The sequence below is a fragment of the Podarcis bocagei genome (assembly GCF_964188305.1).
Source record: "Podarcis bocagei genome assembly, chromosome: 10".
Classification (NCBI taxonomy): Eukaryota; Metazoa; Chordata; class Lepidosauria; order Squamata; family Lacertidae; genus Podarcis; species Podarcis bocagei.
The window spans coordinates 68838139-68861032 of NC_138135.1; the positions used below are offsets into that span (position 1 = coordinate 68838139).

Consider the following 22894-nt stretch of genomic DNA (forward strand, 5'->3'; position numbering starts at 1 on the left):
AATACAGAAGAAAGATGAGCGATTACCTGGCTATGAGGTAATTTAGGGATAACCTCAAAATTGCTAAAAATAAGAACATAGGAATGGCCCAGCCATGCCACACAGCATTCATGTAGATCTAGAGTCAGAAGAAGAAATAAAGAATTACAAAGGAAATAATAAGGATGCTTTCATGCAATACCCATGTCGAAAACAATCTCCCAGGACATCTGTATTGATTTGAGATGAATCAATCTTACATTGCAATTCTATGCATATTTACCTGGAAATGAGTCCAGCTATGTTCAATGGGGTTTACTCCCAGGTAAACATGTATAGGAGAGATGGGGAACTTCAGCTGGAGTCTGAAAGGCTACAGGTTTCCATCAAATCCATTTATACTTTTGAACTGGCATTAACTCTCTGAAATCATGCAGACGGCCAAACATTTTCACTTGGAAGCCACCCCCCATGGGTATTATACTGACCCTACAAAGTGACATTCCTGCTTTTTCCCATTCTGTAATTAATTCCCCTTGAAGAAAATGCAGGTTTCTGACATTCTTTCAGCTCCCACGGCAACAAGCTCTCCTCACAAGTGGGCCCAGAACGGCTGCTCATTATCATGAAACGCCATTCCCTATGCAACAATTTATCATCTCAAAATCTCCATTGCTTCACTGAACTAATATTCTCAGTGTATTCTGAAGTCTGTGGTTACTTAAAGGCTTCTGCACAAAAATTGTGCAATTCGGCTTTGCTTGAACAATGGAGTACAACTGAGAATTGCAGATTTAAACTAGTTGCATAAAACTGATATGTATAAGAGGCAGCTACCCTTGAAATACTCTCCCAGATATGTTAGGTTTCTAGAAGCAGGATAGTATTTCTGTTTTGTTTTGAGGGGAGAGACACATTATTCTATCAAGAGGCACAACCTGGCAGGAGACCCAATAAGACCCTGCAAACTCTTAAAAACCATGCCAAACTATATTCTTAAACCCACATTTAAAGTATATTTGAAACAGGGTAAACCAGCCCAGGTGCTATTCTCCATAAAAGCTCTTTGTTAAAGTGGAAGACAATCTGCTCTCTCTATATTATCAGCCCCATCGTGTTCTTTTAACGGATCTTAAGAGATGTTGTTACAGTAATCTGGAAAACTAGACACTACGAATGAACCAGAACAGCAAACAGGTAAAATCGGTGTATCTTTGAAAAATTGGCAAGCATTTAGAAACAGCGAAACTTTTGCAACTCTACACAACCGACACTCCAACAGGCACGCTTGGTGTCACAACAAACGACACTGTAATGCTGATTTGTGTATCTCATTCTTCCCAGCCCTGCGAGTGTTGTTGACTTCTAGGATTCATATTTATCAAGCCAGCTTTAACATTTAGAATTGAGTAGAGTTGCTTCCCCGCCTCCCCCAATAAACTGAGCGAAGTTCATGTCTGTAAGTTCACCTGAACGAGAAAGGACAACTTACAATAAAGGCAATAGCAGAAGTATAGATAGAATACCAGTCTGATAAGGCAGAAAGATTCTTCACAAAATTTGTGACGGGTTTGGCACCTCTCTCTAGGCAGAAGAGAAAATAAACATACTCTAAGAAGACAGTAATGCTTCCAAAGACATAATACTTTGAATTGGAAAGGGGAGAGGGGACCACCCACATGGGCCCAATAGCTGGTGCCTGAACTTTTCAACATCCCTTTCCTTTGGGATTACAAGCAGAAGCGATCTGTGTCATTGACTTAGAATGTTTCCGCAGATAAGTGGTGTATCTTGTTATTAAACACACTCTCCCATAGTCCTTATTTAGGCATGGCATCTCGCGGTTTCTAGGAATTCAGGAAGCTAAGAACTGATCAACACACGCATCAGAATCACTCGAGTTATCGCCCTGTGAGCAGCTGCTGTATACGCAAACAGCCTCCCTGGGAAGGATCACACTCGAGGTGAAATAAGGCCGTGTGGCGTTTTTTATCCGTTTCCTACATGCAAATCACACCTTCGTGTTCTCCAGAGATGAATCTGCCCGTATGAAGCTGCCTTCAGGTAAAGGTAAAGGTAAAGGGACCCCTGACCATTAGGTCCAGTCGTGACCGACTCTGGGGTTGCGGCGCTCATTTCGCTTTATTGGCCAAGGGAGCCGGCGTACAGCTTCCGGGTCATGACTAAGCCGCTTCTGGCGAACCAGAGCAGCGCACGGAAACGCCGTTTACCTTCCCGCCGGAGTGATACCTATTTATCTACTTGCACTTTGACGTGCTTTCAAATTGCTAGGTTGGCAAGAGCAGGGACCGAGCAACGGGAGCTCACCCTGTTGCGGGGATTCGAACCGCCGACCTTCTGATCAGCAAGTCCTAGGCTCTGTGGTTTAACCCACAGCGCCACCCGCGTGCCTTCAGACTGCACCATAATTTAGGAAAGGAATGGCACAGTAGCAAAATAGCGTTTTGCAAGAGGTCAAAGGCAGCTCAAAATATGGGCAGGACTGCAACCACACATCCTGGTCAGTCCAATTTCATCTCCATGCCTGTATTAAAAGGGGAGGTTACAAACAAGGGCAAAGGCTGCATTCTGGCCATTCTTGTGGCGTGAGATGCCTCCGTGTGGGGCCTGCGGAGTTTCAGATTAATCTGAAGCAATTCTAATTCTCATATGCTAAAAAAACAAACAACAACCCCACAAACATTTGACTTGCAGAACTGGTCCAGCTCCATTTTCCCGATAAGGAGCTTTATAAAACTAGACTGAAGCCAGCACAGAAATCAACTCAGCGTGATCATTTTGGAATCGAAAAATAAACTGATTCTGCAGAAGGAGTCTTAATGGCTTGGCAAACAGTAAGAGAATTATTTAACGATGGAACACTTGATTAATTAAAATTTGTTCCATAGTTAAGACTCATTGGGCAGAATAAATCAGAACAAGATCGCTGCTCCCTCTTCACCAGGCCCTTCGCCTCTTGTTGCATGACTAGGCTTGGTGTGCCTATTCTCACTTCTTAACTCAGTTTCCCATGACAGCCACACCATGAAACTGTGGTTTAATAGCTCCTTACAAGCTAGGATAAACCATGGTTCACTAACCCAAAAGCATGACGTCTGAATTGGGCCTATGAGTCCAATTATCACTCTAGTTGTCAGATAAATATATTCAAGAGAGTTCAAGCTTCTATTTCTGTTCAACAGAGCACAACAATAAGCTACTATTGGGGAAATATTGAGTTCTAGGGATAAGCTGAAGAGCTATTTTAAATTAGACAATTAATTAATCCTGCGAATAGATAACACTGCAAAAAATGAATTATTCACAGTTGTCACATCATGCTTTTTACATTTTAGATTTCTGTAACTTTGAATATTAATAATATACTTTATCTAATTCCATGTTATATGTGACACTGAGGTAACAAAATTATAGGGATTTTATTGCTACAAAATCTACTTAAATATTTCTCAACACTGTTTGTATTTTATATACAAATACCATATATTTACACATAAGAGCAACATCAGACACTTACTTAATCGTCTCATATTTTCTGTGAGCCTGGAAAATGAATAGTAGAGCATATGATATGTTATCTTTGAAGGACAAACATATTTCTGTTACTACCTCATATTCAACACAGATTATTCAAAAATTGTGTGTGTTGTGTCAGAACTTCGGCATGTATATTTTTATCCAATTTCAATGCTGCCCTTCACCTGAAAATCAGAGCAGTTCACAACATAAAACTACAAAATGAGAACACAAAATACATTGAAAAAGAATGAAAGCAAAAAGCAAAAACCCTCCTCCCACAAACAGGTTAAAAAAGGACATAGAATGCTAATCAGTCAAAAGGCTGGTTAAAAAGAAATGTTCTGGCCTGGTGCCTAAAGACATGCAATGAATGTGCCAGGCGAGTCTCCCTGGGGAGAGAATTCCACAAGCAAGGAGCCACCACAGAAAAGGCTTGCAATAATAATAATAATAATAATAATAATAATAATAATAATAATAATAATAATTTATTCTTTATACCCCGCCCATCTGGCTGAGTTTCCCCATCCGCTCTGGGCGGCTCCCAATCGAGTGTTAAAAACAATACAGCATATTACACCGAACCTGGTCCGACTTCACTGGCCACCAATTAGTTTCTGGGCCCAATGCAAAGTGCTGGTTTTAACCTATAAAACGGATCAGGACCGCAATACCTTAAGGACCAGCCTCTCCCCATATGAACCAGCTCAGACCCTGCAATCACCACCTGAGGTCCTTTTTCGTGCGCCTCCTTCGCAAGAACTCTGGAGGGTTGCGACCCACCCTGAAAACTATTTGTATAGGGCAGTATACACATTTAATAAATAGTAATAACACAAAGCCCCTTCATGGATCACTGCCTTGCCGTGGCTAAGGGGCTTGAAGAACTCAGAGAAGCTATGAACTATGCCGAGCAGGGCACCCAAGATGAACAGGTCATAGTGGAGAGTTTTGACCAAACATGATCCACCTGGAGGAGGAACCGGCAAGCCACTCCAGTATCCCTGCCAAGAAAACTCCATGGACAAAGACAACAGGCATATAAAAGTTATGACACTGGAAGATGAGCCCCTCAGGTCAGAAGGCATCCAACATGCTACTGGGGAAGAGCGGAGGACAAATACAAGTAGATTCAGAGCTGATGAAGCGGCTGGGCCAAAGCCGAAAGGACGCTCAGTTGCGGATATGCATGGAAGCGAAAGGAAAGTCCAATGCTGTAAAGAAAAATATTGCATAGGAACCTGGAATGTAAGAACCATGAACCTGGGTAAGTTGGATGTGGTCAAAAATGAGATGGCAAGAATAAATATTGACATCCTGAGCATCAGTGAACTAAAATGGACGGGAATGGGCGAATACAGTTCGGATGACTATCATATCTACTACTGTGGACAAGAAACCCGTAAAAGAAATGGAGTGGCCCTCATAGTCAACAAAAGAGTGGCGAAAGCTGTAATGGGATGCAATCTCAAAAATGATAGAATGATCTTGATACGAATCCAAGGCAGACCTTTTAACATCACAGTAATCCAAGTTTATGCACCAACTACTGGTGCTGAAGAAACTGAAATTGATCAATTCTATGAAGACTTACAAGACCTTATAGAAGTGACACCAAAGAAGGATGTTCTTCTCATTATAGGGGATTGGAATGCTAAAGTAGGGAATCAAGAGATAAAAGGAACAACTGGCAAGTTTGGCCTTGGAGATCAAAACGAAGCAGGGCAAAGGCTAATAGAGTTCTGTCAAGAGAACAAGCTGGTCATCACAAACACGCTTTTCCAACAACACAAGAGACGACTCTACACATGGACATCACCAGATGGGCAGCATCGAAATCAGATTGATTATATTCTCTGCAGCCAAAGATGGAGAAGCTCTATACAGTCAGCAAAAACAAGACCTGGAGCTGACTGTGGCTCAGATCATCAGCTTCTTATAGCAAAATTCAAGCTTAAACTGAAGAAAGTAGGAAAAACCACTGGGCTGGTAAGATACAATCTAAATCAAATCCCTTATGAATATACAGTGGAAGTGAGGAACAGGTTTAAAGATTTAGATTTGTTGGACAGAGTGCCTGAAGAACTATGGGTGAAGGCTCGCAACATTATACAGGAGGCAGCAACAAAAACCATCCCAATGAAAAGGAAATGCAAGAAAGCAAAGTGGCTGTCCAACGAGGCCTTACAAATAGCGGGGGAGAGAAGGCAAGCAAAATGCGAGGGAGATAGTGAAAGATACAGGAAATTGAATGCAGATTTCAAAAAAATAGCAAGGAGAGACAAGAAGGCCTTCTTAAACAAGTAATGCAAAGAAATAGAGGAAAACAACAGAATGGGAAGAACCAGAGATCTGTTCAAGAAAATTGGAGATATGAAAGGAACATTTCGTACAAAGATTACCATAATAAAGGACAAGCCACTTCTCCCAAGCCACTAAAGCAATCTAAGGACTTTTAAAATATGTGGCTTTTATTTTTTGTTTGCTTGTTATTATGATTTTTTGTGGCTTTTTTTTACTGTAAAGCACCCTGTGATCCTCAGGTGAAGGGCAGAATATAAATTTAATATTTTTAAAAAAATAAAAATAAAATGGCTAGAGCAATTTATACATGCTATAAAAATCATTGAAATAAGTCACCTAGGTAAGTTTCACAGCTATCCTACTGAGTGTTCCCCACTCCCACCCCAAAGTTGGATTTCCCGAGCTCTTAAAAACAGCAGAATATGGAAAACATGAGAGAGCAATACTTTCTTCTCAGTTTTGTGCAGATGCCCCATAAAGGTTGTGTGAACGAATCACGGCTACTCCACAGTTAATTCCCAGAGTGAAAGCAGGCTCTAACCCTTTAGCAATTGTCCCTACTAATGTGCTTTTTTAGCAGACTGTATCATTCAAATAATTTTTTTTTTAAAAAAAACCTGATATTCCTGTGTGACTTACCTTCTAGCACTAAGTGGTTCTTCTGTTTCAACTGTGTTTTCTTCGGGCTGAAACCTGAAGTCTTCAATATATTCCCCAAATTTGTCATAGACCCACTTTTGAACCCGTGAACACATCATGTTGCTGCGTTTATCTGGCGATAAAAAACCAACGTTTTAGTTCTAAGAGGTCACTTGAGTACAACATATGCAAGCTAAAGCGACTGTATTAACAGGTCTTCACCGTGATACGATGCCCTAGAGCCAATGGGGTAGCCAATGGGGCGAATTCAAGGTATTGCTGGACTACAATTCCCATCAGTCCCAACTCCCATCAGCCCCAACCTGCTTGGTCAATGGTCATGGATAAAGGGAGTTGTAGTCCAATAAGATATGGGGGGGGGGTCCTACAGATTCCCCATCCCTGCTCCAGGGATTGAACTCTTCCATCGATGGAAGGTCTGGTTACATGATCTCTCATGATCAACTGGTCCCACCCATGGCTGAATGCATTCACACACACACACACACACACACACACTCCAAAGAAGATTGGCAGATCAAGTTGATGGACTATGCCGAAGTGGCAAAATTAACTGGGAAGCTCAGGAACCAAGACGAGAAATTTAAAAAGAATGGGAAATGCTTATAATATACCGTATTTTTCCTGTATAAGACGGTGCTTTTTGTTTAAAAAAATTAGGCAAAAAAGGGGTGTCGTCCTATACATGGATAGTGAATGCACAGGGCGGACGTGTGATTAATGGCAGCAGCAAGCAGGAGATTGGCAGCGGCAATTGGGTGGGTGATTGGTGGCTGCGGCAAGGCCTGCTGGCGATTGGCTGTGGCAATTGGGCAGACGAGGCAGGCAGGTGATTGGCGGCTGCAGCAAGTGGGCGGGTGGGCTGTTTGTGGTGGCAAGCAGGCAGACAATTGGCGGCTGTGGTGAGGTGTGTGATCGGCAGTGCCTGTCGCAAGCGATTGGCAGTAGAGTGCAGGAGAGTGAGCGATTGGCGGAAGTGACCTCCCCCATCCCCCCAAAAGCTAAACAACTTAATTTTGGGTTAAAAAAAATAGGGGTCATCTTATACACGGAAAAATATGGTATATACAGAATCACTGTAAACAGTTTAAAACATTAGCAGGATCCTAAATACACTTGTAATGTAATAGAAACTACAGATAATTTAGGATGATGGAAACTTTGGAGAAGTACTGTTATGCAGATGAAAGTAAGAGATCGCGTGGATGGGATGGGGGAAAGTCAGGTGATTCAGAGCAATCTCGATATGTGAATGTGTATGGCATTTTGATGTAAATTTATTCTCTTTTTTCTTTTCTTTTTCGTTTTGAAAACCAAATTAAAAAAATTATTTAAAAAAAACCTACAATCTATTTATCTATCTACCTGAACCCTAGAGACTCATCAGTAGCAATAGCCTGGGGGCAGTTTTCAATGAGGAACCTGTCCCATAGCCTAGAGCGGTAGCCAAATAGTTGGCCATATTGTGCCCTACCAGCCTTGGATCCTGGCATCTTGCCACAGTTTCGAGACTTGACCCTTCTGTGATCCTGAAGACAGGCCTAAAAATATGCCTGTAAACCTATCAATGAGTTAGGTTCGCCAGAATGCAAAAGAGGCACAAATGCAGAGTATGATGCCATGGGGATTTCTCTAATACAGTTCCATTTACAGCACCAATGAAAAAAGGCCACAAGGCAGCGTATTATATGAAAGCACATTGGTAAACTGGGAGAGAGCATCTTGCTTTGCAGGCATGCCTAGCAGGGTCAATACAGATTTCAGGAGAAACATTGGTTTGTGATAGCTTTTAGAACTGAAACCCAAATGGTTTGGGGTGGTGTGTCTTTTCAGCACAGAGCTTCGTAAGTTTCACTCCCATCTCCATGGCACAGCAGTTTCCGAAGTCCGAGTTACGACTATGAAAACAACTTCTCAACTGTTACCATAAACTGCAGCTCGCAAAACGTTGTTCTGACTCATAAAACAGAGTTTGTCAATGTAAACATCATGAGAAACCATGATTTGATTTCCTTAACCATGGTTTGGTGTGATGTCTGAACTGAACACGCACAACGAAGCAGTCAAAACAAACATGATTCCATGGTATGAAATGTCTTGTTTTCGCTTTTATTTTAATGCATATCAAATTTAAGCCGTAAAATTGAAGCTGCAAAGAATGTTTTCACCTTCATCACACCAAAGCAAGCCACCTCTTAAAAGTTTCAGACACAATCTATTTTTTCCTATACTTTCAAATTTGATTTTAGAGAGCACAGTAGGCAGGGAAAAGGGTTTTGTTCCAAAAAGCAGTGGGAACATATTTCTTAAGGCTTGCATAACTAGTGTTTACAGAGAAAGCAAGTCCTAGAGAGAATAACACATTAAAAGATAGGAAAAACAAAAAAAGGGAGCAGCTGTAAAAAGAGAATCACAGGAAAGAGCACAAGATAGGAATTTAAGCAGCTTTGCACTACAGCTAATTTAGAGGGAGGAACTTGAAGCAATAACTCATCCATCAATCCCAACAGTACGTAATAAATCTCAGGAATTTGGGATGTGGGAGGTACTCTGATGTACTTGTACTTTGCAAGGATAACGGATCTCCCCATTTTCCAAAGATCATTTGTGGAACCTATTCTTCAACAACTGTCTATCACCACCCAATGAAGTGTGCCATCTAGTAGCATGCAACTCATAGAACAGTATCTGCAAACAGAGAGAATTACATTTTCTACCACATCAGAGGTTGGAAACCTCTAGCCCACAGACCAACTCTGGCACACTACAGGGTGCAGTTTTGGCCCACGAGGCCATTGCTCCCAAATCACCCCATCTGGTGATCAGCTGGTGTCACAGGGCAACATCAGCTGATGCGCCGGGCGTGGCGGGTATCAATCCTGCCTGGTGCAGAGATGCCGGCAGGGAACATGCTGGCAAAGCAGACTCCTCTCCCTACCAAGTGGGGTCAACTTTGGCAGGTAGATAGTCACCTGCCGTCACCATTTTGCAGGTGACTGACAAGGTGAGTGCTCCCACCCACCTGTCAAAGTTGGCCTGTGGAGTGGGGAGATACAGAACTGGCTCACTCCTGCACTAAAAATATCTTCTCGAAGGTTATACACATATACACACTCTCTCTCTCTCTCTCTCTCTCTCTCTCTCTCTCTCTCCTCTGGCCAATCTCTCTAGGCCTTTCTCTCACACACGTTCCTCTGGCTCAGGTGAAAACCTGACCAAAATCCCTAAGCCAGGTGCCTAATGCATTTTGTTAGAAATTAGCTAGGTGCCAGACGCGTTTCACGACTGGCACTTGTCCAATTGCGACCACATGGAGATCTCTGGATGCAAGTTTGGCAACTGGGGAAATCAAAATGTCACTTGCAGAAGGATCTGAAATATTTTCCTTGAAGATTGAATTTGTCTCATTCTGGATTGTTTCAATTGATGTTTCAATGTGCTGTAAACCAGCGCGGGGGGCGCTGTGGTCTAAACCACTGAGCTTCTTGGTCTTGCTGATCGGAAGTTCGCGGTTCGAATCCCCGCGACGGGGTGAGCTCCCGTTGCTTGGTCCCTGCTCCTGCCAACCCAGCAGTTCGAAAGCACGCCAGTGCAAGTAGATAAATAGGTATTGCTCAGGCAGGAAGGTAAATGGTGTTTCTGTGCGCTGCTCTAGTTTCGCCAGAAGCGGTTTAGTCATGCTGGCCACATGACTCGGAAAAACTATTTGCGGACAAAGGGCGGCTCCCTCGGCCAGTAACGCGAGATGAGCGCTGCAACCCCAGAGTCATCCGTGACTGGACTTAACGGTCAGGGGTCCCTTTACCTTTTTAAAACCATTTTGAGATTCTCTCACCAACCCCCCCTTTAAAATATAAAGCCGTATATAAATGATGATGATGATATCCCACTGCAAACAACAACCCATTGCCCAGACATTCCATCGTGACGACCAGAACCTAGTTTTAAGGAGCCATTGGCAATTAGATTATATCTGAGTTTCCAACATTGTCCCTAGAGAGCTAGTAATGAGTCAAAAGGTACCTGTTCCGTTGGCTTGTGTCTGTGCTTTTGGGGGTTGCGGAGGTGGTGGTGACTCTTCTGTTCTGCAACAAGCCAAACAAACAAAAGCAGTAAGGTAAGCATAGCATCTCCAATTCACAAAAACAAAATGAGTATGTATTTCATATGTGTGTGGGTGTATCTTTATTGGCTTGCTAGAAGAGGAAAGGTAACAACAACAACAACAACAACAACAACAACAACAACAACAACAACAACAACAACAACATGATTTAAAATGTTGCATGACCCCAAATTATTAATAATAATAATAATAATAATAATAATAATAATAATAATAATAATAATAATTTATTATTTATACCCCGCCCATCTGGCTGGGTTTCCCCAGCCACTCTGGGCGGCTTCCAAAAGAATATTAAAATACTGTGATACATCAAACATTAAAAGCTTCCCTAAACAGGGCTGCCTTCAGATGTCTTCTAAAAGTCAGGTAGTTGTTTATCGCTTTGACATCTGGTGGGAGGGCGTTCCACAGGGAGGGCGCCACTACCGAGAAGGCCCTCTGCCTGGTTCCCTGTAACTTGGCTTCCCGCAATGAGGGAACCGCCAGAAGGCCCTCGGCGCTGGACCTCAGTGTCCGGGTAGAACGATGGAGGTGGAGACGCTCCTTCAGGTATACTGGACCGAGGCCGTTTAGGGCTTTAAAGGTCAGCACCAACACTTTGAATTGTGCTCGGAAACGTACTGGGAGCCAATGTAGGTCTTTCAAGACCGGTGTTATATGGTCTTGGCGGCTGCTCCCAGTTACCAGTCTGGCTGCTGCATTCTGGATTAGTTGTAGTTTCCGGGTCACCTTCAAAGGTAGCCCCACGTAGAGCGCATTGCAGTAGTCCAAGCGGGAGATAACCAGAGCATGCACCACTCTGGCGAGGCAGACCGAGACAGTCCGCGGGCAGATAGGGTCTCAGCCTACGTACCATAATACTTAAAAGTATTATGCATTGTCTGTCTGAACCTTGAAGTCTCCTCTTATGAGACTCAGTTGAATCAAGGGCCGATTCAAAACTTTCAGATAAAAAAATAAGAGATACAGCAGCAGCCTTGTCAGAATTTTACCAATCAGATTACAAGTTGTCTTATTTTGAAAACACAGCAGCTGTGGGGAACCCCAGAGAGCGGTCATTTCCCATCTAAGTGCTAAGATCTGAGATAAAGGCTCTCTTGTCCCTGATCTTAGTGCTGTGGTGCTTAGCACTGAGATTTGAGACAAACCTCTGCCTGCTGTCACTTGCGGTCTAAGAGCAGGCAGGCGCTTATCTCCAATCTTAGTGCGAAAAGCACCACAGCGCTAAGATTTCAGAAGAGAAAAATGCGGCCTGCTCTTTTGCAGTAAAAGGCAACAGGGTTCTTCCTTTGCATCTCAGATTGAACTCAAATAAGAATCTTCCTTTGCAGCTATGGCAAGAAGAAGAAGAAGAAGAAGAAGAAGAAGAAGAAGAAGAGGAGGAGGAGGAGGAGGAGGAGGAGGAGGAGGAGGAAGAAGAATTTATTATTATTTATACCCGACCCATCTGGCTGGGTTTCCCCAGCCACTCTGGGCTGTTTCCAATAAAATATTTTAAAAAAATAAAACATCAAACATTAAAAACTTCCCTAATCAGGGCTGCCTTCAGATGTCTTCTAAAAGTCAGATAGTTGTTTATTTCTTTGACATCTGATGGGAGGGCGTTCCACAGGGCGGGCACCACCACCCAGAAGGCCCTCTGCCTGGTTCCCTGTAACCTCACTTCTTGTGGTGAAGGAACAGCCAGAAGACCCTCAGAAGAGGACCTCAGTGTCCAGGCTGAATGATGGGGATATGCTCCTTCAGGTATACTGGGCTGAGGCCGTTTGGAAGATGTACCCTTCTAAGTATCGCTCATCAAAAAAAGTACACAGAAAGATAGCTATGGAGCACACCATATAAAATAGCCTGAAAGCATTTGAAAAGTACATCCGATATCCAAGGTAAGCGGGGGAAATTGCATTCCACGCTGTATTTCTCCCCCACCGATTTTCAGCGCTGTAGACATGAGATAACAGCAGCTTCTTGGCAAGAATCAGACTGAATATTCACGTATTCACCAAATGCTTAATGCTCTATGGTGAAAACTTTCACAAAGTCCCTGGTTTGGCTCCACAGTGCTGAAACAAGATTCTGCCGCTCAAAAAAAAACCAAAAAAAACCCCCACATGTTCTGTGAAGGCAGATAGGTGCTCGGACCTGGATACCTGGGAAGCGCAACATCATGCTATGGGCAATTTCTATTGCTTCCCCAGCACCGCTGAAAGAAAATAAAGCATGGAAACAGAGAAGGCAGAGTCTGCAATAGGAAGGGGAAAGTGGAGTTACAGGTGGCAGTTGCAGTTCCCAGGTTAATAGGCAGCTGGGAAAAGAAGAAGAAGAAGAGTTTGGATTTGATATCACTACCCTAAGGAGCTTTATCACTATCCTAAGGAGTCTCAAAGTGGCTAACAATCTCCTTTCCCTTCCTCCCCCACAACAAACACTCTGTGAGGTGAGTGGGGCTGAGAGACTTCAGAGCAGTGTGACTAGCCCAAGGTCACCCAGCAGCTGCATGTGGAGGAGCGGGGAATCGAACCCAGTTCACCAGATTACGAGTCCACTGCTCTTAACCACTACACCACGCAGGCACACTGGGGCAAAGTGGTGGGGCTAAACCATGAAGAAAGTTTGAAAGAGGGGGAGGCAGTGGGTAGTTCTGCATCCCACTCCCCAATTCTTCCTGGAGAGCCCAATTGTTGGCCTGAAGCCTTCATTATACACTTTTAGGCACCAGGCAAAAAACATTCCTCTTTAACCAGGCCTTTGGCTGATTAGACATCCAGTGCCCTTTTAGAATGTGTTGGGGAGGGGGCTATTGGGTTACTTTTGTTTTTATTATGCATTTTGTGTTTTTAGATTGTGATTTTATGTTGTAACTGCCCTGAGATCTGCGGGTACAGGGCAGTATAATAATAATAATAATAATAATAATAATAATAATAATATACCTTTATTGTCAATGTACAACCTTTGTACAATGAAATTAACAGAGCCTTCCCCCCCACCAAACACTCAATCTCATTGCACTCTGTGTGCTTGTTGCACAACACACCAACCTCGAAAGTCAGTTGCACTATATTATTTTCCATTCAGCAACCTAACAGCTCATGGATAGAACATATCTCCTGCCTGAGGGTAGAAGATTAAAGAGGTGCTGGCCGGGGTGTGAATCGTCCCTGAGAATTTTTCTCGCTCTCCTAAGGCAACGATCCCTTGCGATGTCATCTAGCGGCCTCAGGGGACATGATATCATGTGCTGTGTTCACCACCCTCTGTAAAGAATTTCTGTCCATGGCTTTCAAGCCAACGTACCACAGTGTGATACAACATGAGAGGACACTTTCTATTGTGGACCGGTAGAAGGAGGTCATCAATTGTTGTTTGACATTGTTCTTTCGCAAGACCCTGAGAAAATGAAGTCTCTGTTGGGCCTTCCTAACCACCTGAGTTATATTGTTTTTCCAAGTGAGGTCTTCACTAAGGTAAACTCCCAGGAATTTAAAGGAAGAGACTCTCTCCACACAACCCCCTCTGATATACAACGGAACTAGTTCCCCTCTCTTCCTCCAAAAGTCCAACACCATCTCCTTTGTCTTGCTAATATTTAGGTGCAAGTTATTCTCTAAGCACCATGTAGATACTTTTTGAACCTCCTCCCTGTACGCTGATTCATCTCCACCTGTAATTAGATCCATTATGGTAGTATCATCTGCAGACTTAATAATTACAGTGGATGGATCAGATGAAAAACAGTCATATGTATACAACGAGTACAGGTACACATATCCCTGTGGGGTGCTAGTGCTGAGCTTCAGGGAGGTAATGGTTTCAACTGGGACCTACTGCAGGAATACAGTGGTACCTCAGGTTACATACGCTTCAGGTTACATACGCTTCAGGTTACAGATTCCGCTAACCCAGAAATAGTGCTTCAGGTTAAGAACTTTGCTTCAGGATAAGAACAGAAATCGGGCTCCGGCGGCACGGCAGCAGCAGGAGGCCCCATTAGCTAAAGTGGTGCTTCAGGTTAAGAACAGTTTCAGGTTAAGAACGGACCTCCGGAACGAATTAAGTACTTAACCTGAGGTACCACTGTATAAGAGCTGGTGCCAAAACGGCTTAAGGGCAACACTGAACCCAACCAAATCTTCCATACTTCCCCTAGTTGACCTGCATTTTAAAACCAGGAAGACTCCAACCCATGACGTCACATCTGCCTAACGTCTTAATTTTCTTAATTGATAAAACGATGTTTCTATCAAATGCGCTGGTAGCGCCAGCTCAAGCCCGTTTGTATTTAGTCTCACGGCAATTAAGAGTAGCGTGAAACGTCGCTCAGAGCCGGCCGTGAGCGGCTAATGGCATGTAATTTCACGCAGCAGCAAAGTGCAGGTTTGCAGACTTCCATTCAACTCCAACCCACAGAAACACCCAAGGAGCAGTGCCAAGGAATTAGCAAGCTTTCTTATTTTTACAGCTGGCGCCCCTGACGCACCAGCTGAAAAGGAAACTTGACCCAAGATGCACTTGTTATTTACGCGGGCAGGCAGCCTTCAAAGAGCACCACAAACAAGGATCCCAAGCAGGGGCTGCGTGACAATCTGCTCTGTTAAAAATGTCCTTTCTAACCTTTGTACCTTTTCAAAACCCTAGGCTAGCCTTTCCCATCCTGACATCCTTCGGATGCCGCTGGACTCCAACTCCCATCCGACCCAGGCAGCATGGGTCTCTGGGTCAGAGATTATGGGATGTGCAGTCCCAACAACATCTGGGGAGCTAAGGAAGGCTGACCTAGATTCATCAGATGAAGTTAACTAAAATTCAGCTAGCAAGGACATGCAAAATGTAAAATCTCTACCGTAAGTGACAGCAAATTCTGCCAATAAGCTACTGGTGGGTTTACATTCACTATTTCTGTCCACACCAAAAAACAAAAAAAGAGTGGTCACCTTATATCCAAGTTTTTATTTTTATTAATACTATTATTATTATTAATTTCATTTCTATACCACTTTGGGACGGGCAGCGCTGTGGGTTAAACCACAGAGCCTAGGACTTGCGGATCAGAAGGTTGGTGGTTCGAATCCCCGTGACGGGGTGAGCTCCCGTTGCTCGGTCCCTGCTCTTGCCAACCTAGCAGTTCGTAAGCACGTCAAAGTACAAGTAGATAAATAGGTACCGCTCCGGCGGGAAGGTAAACAGCGTTTCCGTACGCTGCTCTGGTTCGCCAGAAGCGGCTTAGTCATGCTGGTCACATGACCCAGAAGCTGTACACCGGCTCCCTCAGCCAATAAAACGAGATGAGCGCCGCAACACCAGAGTCGGCCACGACTGGACCTAATGGTCAGGGGTCCCTTTACCTTTACCTATACCACTTTATATTTTTAAGTTTGTGTATTTGAGGGCACTTACAGATTCAAGCAGGGCTTTCTTTTCAACCAGAACTCCCCTGAACTCAGTGTCCGGCACCTCTCAGGTCGGTGCCATAATAAAGTAATAATCATAAATAAATAAGAATAAAAATGTGCATCCCACCACCATTGTAACTATCCAACCTCCCAAAATTTCAACACCTCCTGCGATGGTTTGAACCCTTTCTGTTTTAACGGGACAAATTCTACAAACACCCTCGATATCCCCTCAAAATCATTTCTCCTGCATATTCCCCGTCTTATCTTAATGGCACGTGTTAATTTATCATAAATAGCTGTATCCCACACCTCTTTATGCCATTCTTCCATTTTCTATTCTGCTTGCCCCTTGCACTTCCTAGCTATAATAATTTGTGCTGCTGTCAATAAATTTGTGAGCAAGTCCTTCATAGCCTGCGAACTTTGCCATTGCCTTTATAACAGAACAAGCACATCATTTTCTAGAAAAACAGCACTGGTTTCAAGGAGATTTCAGCATTTAAATAGGTGCAGAAATAAACTCTGACAGACATGAGTAATCAGAGAAACCACTCCCAAACGGTTTGTGCTAAACACATTTGTGTGCTATACATAGAGGAGCTGATTTTGCCTGGATTTTGAAAGCAAAGCTCTGAAGTTGGGTCAAATGCTTGTCAGCTTTAGCATCTGCTAGGTTCTGCAAAAGGACCTTTAACCGGTAAAGTTTTAGAGCAGAAATAGCAGGCTGCACCAGTGTTGCATTATGAAAAGCATGGTTTTTAGTTAGGGCTGGGCGATATATTCATATATCATCCAAAACAGGTTAGAAGTCCATATCGTGATATCAGATTCATAATTTTTGAACTGGCAATATATCGCGAATCATGGTGTGGGGGTATGTGTGCACTATGCAAAAATCACGATGTGGGGGAAACCGTGAAGGCAGCCAATGTCTCTCCATAGTTCCATCCTTATTTCAGAAATTGGGATATATCAGTATATCGTGATGTTTAGTTGGCGATATATCACAATGTTAAAACCAGGTATCGCCCAGCCTTAGGTCAGGGCTTTGTTAGCCAGTTTGAGAATCCAGCTCTGGTGAAAACATCATAATTTTATGGGGTTTATTGGGGGGCGGGGGTTCAAAACTCTCTGCTAACCTTTTGGCAGACCACCTAAAAAGGAGCTCATGGGCCATAATTGGTCTGCGGTCCCCCATATGGGAAACTATTCTCATATTTTTAGCCTTGCAGATTGCCTTGCACTAGGTATTACGTAAACAGTCCGCAAAAATAACTGAACCAGCATTTGTTTACAAATTAATAACTTGCCTAGGAAATATGGGGATTACACAAAAAAGACCTATTATACCCCCCCCAAAAAAGTACGCAAATTTAGTGCCTTATCTTCCCCTAATCTACATGCCCATGTAGGTTAGGAAGCTAATGGGATGTTAAAAATATCTCATTACAGGACAAATTAATTCTCAGGATGAATTAATTCTCAACAGTAGCCGTTCTACATGCAACATCAGTGTTTAATGGCCTGCCAGGCTATAAATAAATGAGAGAGAGAAAATCAGCCAGCCAAGGGTCCTGCTGATTAGTGCTGCAAATTGCTTTAAAAAAATAATAATGTTGAATTTAAATTCTCCTGTTCAGCTAAACTTGCATATGGACAAAAGACAACATAAAAGCAAGAAAGCAATTTGCTGAAAAAGCGAAATAAAAATAAAAATGGATGCTTCATGTGCTTATCCCGCTAGCCAGTAAATGGCACTGTTCCTAAACTCACAAGAACCAAAACAAGAATATAAATTGCATATACAAAAAGTAAAGGTAAAGGACCCCTGACAGTTAAGTCCAGTCACGAACAAGTCTGGGGTTGCGGCGCTCATCTCGCTTTACTGGCCAAGGGAGCCGTTTGTCCACAGACAGTTTTTCCGGGTCATGTGGCCAGCATGACTAAGTCGCTTCTGGCAAAACCAGAGCGCACGGAAACACCGTTTACCTTCCCGCTGGAAGTAGACCTATTGATCTACTCGCACTTTGATGTGCTTTCGAACTGCTAGGTTGGCAGGAGCTGGGACCGAGCAATGGGAGCTCACCCCGTCGCGGGGATTCGAACTGCCAACCTTCTGATCGGCAAGCCCAAGGCTCAGTGATTTAGATCACAGCGCCACCTGCGTCTCAACTACAATTGCCCCAAATGCTAACCACAGCTCCACACTGGTGGCTGCCATCAACCCAACCCCTCCTTTAACTACTGCATTCCAGAAACCAGGCTTTTCAGCTGGAGTATAGAAGAACACTTAGCAGTGGTCAAGCAAGTGGAAAGCATATTAACATTGGGGAGATATTTTATTGATCTTTCTAAAAGGATGCTCGGGTCACTTAATATTTTAAAGAATATCTGCTCAGCGCACGGCATAAAAACAGCAAACATCTTTAAAGCGAAAGTACAACGCATAGCCAGTAAAACAGCACTATAAAAACAGGGCTGTGTGCCGAATTTGGCCGAGGCTCGAGCGAAGGCACATATATGGGGAAGGCCTTGGATGAATGGACAGCTGTGGGTCGCTGCAAGTCCAGCTGGGCTGGACCAGAGTGATCTGAAGCTGTTAGTGAGGAGTATCAGGCAGGAAGAAAGGCAAGCAGGATGCAAAAACTGTGGGATGTAATCCACTGGAGCAGTCAAGTACAACCAGGGGGCAGGCAGGTGTAGAGAACTCCCTGGTCCTGAATGGGGTAACTGTGCCCCTGAAGGACCAGGTGCGCAGCCTGGGAGTCATTTTGGACTCACAGCTGTCCATGGAGGAGCAGGTCAGTTCTGTGTCCAGGGCGGCTGTCTAGCAGCTCCATCTGGTACACAGGCTGAGACCCTATCTGCCCACAGACTGTCTCGCCAGAGTGGTGCGTGCTCTGGTTATCTCCTGCTTGGACTACAGCAATGCGCTCTCCATGGGGCTACCTTTGAAGGTGACCTGGAAAATACAACTAATCTAGAATGCGGCAGCTAGACTGGCGACCGGGAGTGGCCGCCAAGACCACATAACACCAGTCCCGAAAGACATACGTTGGCTCCCAGTACGTTTCCTAGAACAATACAAAGTTCTGCTGCTGACTTTTAAAGCTCTAAACAGTCTCGGCCCAGTATACCTGAAGGAGCGTCTCCACTCCCATCGTTCAGCCCGCATACTGAGGTCCAGCTCCGAGGCCCTTCTGGTGGTTCCCTCACTGCGAGACGTGAGGTTACAGGGAACCAGGCAGAGGGTCTTCTCGGTAGTGGCACCTGCCCTGTGGAATGCCCTCCCATCAGATGTCAAGGAAATAAACAACTATCTGACTTTTAGAAGACATCTGAATGCAGCCCTGTTTAGGGAAGCTTTTAATGTTTGATGTTTTATTCTGTTTTTAATCTGTTGGGAGCCGTCCAGTGTGGCTGGGGAAACCCAGCCAGATGGGCAGGGTATAAATAATAAATTATTATTATATTATTATTATTATGGGAGGCAAGTGCTTTCTCACTCGGACTTGGAAGGTGCAGGGCAAGCAGTCTGCGGCAGAATCACTTACAAACCTCACCCTGCCCTGATATTCTCTCTCTTTCTCTCACACACATTTCTAGACTGCCACATCATAAAATATCAGGCCGGTCTACAACAAAGCACTAAAAACTATGCAAATAATAATTAAAAGTGACTGGCTAATTAAACAGCTGCAAAAGCTTGTTGGCGTGGACTTCAAGAGACAACTGAAAGCAAAAAAAAAAACCCCTCCTGAATCCCTGCTGGAACAGGGTTACACAGGACAGTTTTGGTGAAACTAAATGGTTGCTTTCCAAGTTGGGTCCCTATACAGTGATACCTCTGGTTACGAACTTAATTCGTTCCAGAGGTCCGTTCTTAACCTGAAACCGTTCTTAACCTAAAGCACCACTTTAGCGAATGGGGCCTCCCACTGCCGCCGCTGTGCGATTTCTGTTCTCATCCTGAGGTAAAGTTCTTATCCCGAGGTACTGCTTCCAGGTTAGCGGAGTCTGTAACCCGGAGTGTTTGTAACCCAAGTTGTTTGTAACCCAAGGTGTTTGTAACCCAAGGTACCATTGTAACACAAGGGGCAACTAACAGCACTCCTCCGGATTATATCATGATATATAAGGGAAAGGAATCAGGAACGCAACCACTAGCTCATTTGTAAAATGTCTACGTTGCCTTTCCAAAGCAAGTAAAATCGTACCTCGGGTTAAGAACTTTGCTTCAGGATGAGGACAGAAATCATGCGGCAGCAGCAGGAGGCCCCATTAGCTAAAGTAGTACCTCAGGTTAAAAACAGTTTCAGGTTAAGAACGGACCTCCAGAACGAATTAAATTCTTAACCCAAGGTACCACTGCACTATCTTCAGCAGAGGCATGTTAGTGACAGCCTTCTCAGTGGTGGCACCCCCAATTTGGAACTTCCTTCCATCATATAGCTGGCGCCTACCCTTTTAAGTAAGTTTTAGAAGCCAGCAGGAGACCTGGTTATTCACCCAGGTTTTGAGTGGAATCCAATGCCAGTACTGATGTTTATAGTTGCTTGGTATTGCAACTTGCCTGGCTTGTTTTTCAAAATAATAAGACCATTACTAAAAAGTTTTAATTGTAACCTACTCCAAAACTGTTCTGTGGTCAAGTGCAGGTAATACAGAAATGCATAAAAGGTTGCAAACCATCTTAAATAAAAGCAAAGGAGAATGCTTATACATGGCAGCAAAATAATCAATCCAGAAAACAGAGGCTACAGAGCAGGTCTGGGGGACCTCTCCCACCCCTGGATATGGATAACTACAAGTCTCTTATCCCTAACCATTGGCCATGCTTGCTGGGCCTTGAGGGTGTCGAAATTCAGCAACTGTAGGGTCAAAGATTCCCCTTGCCTGCTACAGAGGAAATGCAGTACTTTTCTGTGTATAAGACTATGCTTTCTTCTGTAAAAATTATGCTAAAGAGTTGGGGTCATCTTATACAGTGGTGCCCCGAAAGACGAATGCCTCACAAGACGGAAAACTCGCTAGACGAAAGAGTTTTCCGTTTTGGAGCTGCTTCGCAAAACGAATCTCCTATGGGCTTGCTTCGCAAGACGAAAATGTCTTGCGAGTTCCTGCGGGTTTTTTCCCCTCCCCCCCTTTTTCTAAGCCGCTAAGACGCTTATCAGCTGATCCGATAAGCCGATAAGCCGCTAAAAGCGCTAATCCACTAATCCGTCAATGGGCTTGCTTCGAAAGACAAAAAAACCGCTAGACGAAGAGAATCACAGAACGGATTCTTTTCGTCTTGCGAGGCACCACTGTACATGGGTAGTGCATAGGGTGGACGTTTGATTGGTTGCTGCCGAGGCTGTCAGCAGCTATTGTGCATGCTGTTGGTTGCTGCTTCAATGGGTGGTGTTGACTGGCTGGTGCTCCAGCAGTTGGGCGGGCGATCTGCAGCTTCTGCCGGCAATGGGACAGACAGGAGTTGGATCTAAACCACAGAGCCTAGGACTTGCCAATCAGAAGGTCGACGGTTCAAATCCCCGCGACGGGGTGAGCTCCCATTGTTCCATCCCTGCTCCTGCAAACCTAGCAGTTCGAAAGCACGTCAAAGTGCAAATAGATAAATAGGCACCGCTCCGGCGGGAAGGTAAATGGTGTTTCCATGTGCTGCTCTGGTTCGCCAGAAGCGGCTTAGTCATGCTGGCCACATGACCCGGAAGCTGTACGCCGGCTCCCTCGGCCAATAAAGCGAGATGAGCGCCGCAACCCCAGAGTCGGTCACGACTGGACCTAATGGTCAGGGGTCCCTTTACCTTTACCAGGTGAGCGATTTTGGGCAATCCCCCCCCAAAATAGCTAAACAACTCTGGGTAATCCTTTCCAACTCTGTGCCATCTCTCCCCATTTTCTTAAATTTGAGTCCCCAGAAACAGGGGTCGTCCTATACATGGGGTCGTCTTATAGACGGGAAAGTACGGTAGCTCCCGTTTGCAAGGAACACACTGCTAGCGGTAATTACAGTTTGGTTATGCGATAAAACTAGCTCACAACTTGTAAACCGCAGAAGTGACAGAATGCAATTTGCATCAGACAAATGGCTGATCAGACCATTTCAAATCATTTAGACATTTGTTTCGTTGGCAACGTGCCTCTTGTAGCAGATGCTATACCCAGCGCTAGACAATCCCTGAGCATCCTTATAGATAAATCTATGAAACTGATGCTATTGGGCTTGTTTAGTATGTCTTCTTTACATGGGCGTGATAGGAGCTCTTGAAAAACGCAGAGAAAAGAATTACTTTCCACTGGGGCAACCTGTTCTCCTTGTCACATAATATATGATTCAGCGATGCTTAATATGTAAGTTGTCTCACAGGCAGACCAATTCATTAGTCTCTGCTTTTCCTACAGAGGAAACATGAAACCACCCAAAAACACCATAGACTTCACCTCTCTGTGAAGAAAGGATCTTCCCACCAAATAATAGATTTGAGGCCAATTGTCGCTGCTTAATTAATGGTTAGCAGGCTTTCAATGAGGATGGATTCAGTCTGGTTAACTGTTTTTGTGGCTTCTGACACTACGATGTCCGAAGTCACCCACATGTCGCTAATAAGGGCAAAAATGCCACTTAGATGGGAGAGGAGGACAGCGCTTTGAGACCCAACCAGGAAACAAATGACACAATGCATCTCAGCTGCTGAGTATGACCATGAAAATGTTTTTTTAAAACGAAAGATATTGAATTTCTATACAGAGATTGGACTTTCTATACAGCCTTGTATGGATTCTAGAAATGTCACTACTTCAAAATCACCGAGTACCAAAATGAAGAAATTTCAGGTTTTATTATTCATCATTCCCAGGGCGAAATGACCTAGAGAACAGCCTGGTC

General features: G+C 44.0%; 1 protein-coding gene across 7 annotated transcripts in view; it reads right to left on the bottom strand.

Moving 5' to 3' along the window:
* GRAMD4 (GRAM domain containing 4) overlaps positions 1–22894 on the bottom strand; it is a 108410-nt gene that overhangs the window by 20660 nt on the left and 64856 nt on the right. For all 7 annotated transcript variants that reach the window (XM_081211632.1, XM_081211628.1, XM_081211629.1 and 4 more), the window contains 5 exons: positions 10507–10568; positions 6463–6595; positions 3518–3543; positions 1472–1563; positions 27–118 (listed from right to left, as the gene is read on the bottom strand). In XM_081211632.1, the coding sequence (XP_081067758.1) occupies positions 27–118; positions 1472–1563; positions 3518–3543; positions 6463–6595; positions 10507–10568 (405 nt within the window). The remainder of the gene's footprint in view (positions 1–26; positions 119–1471; positions 1564–3517; positions 3544–6462; positions 6596–10506; positions 10569–22894) is intronic.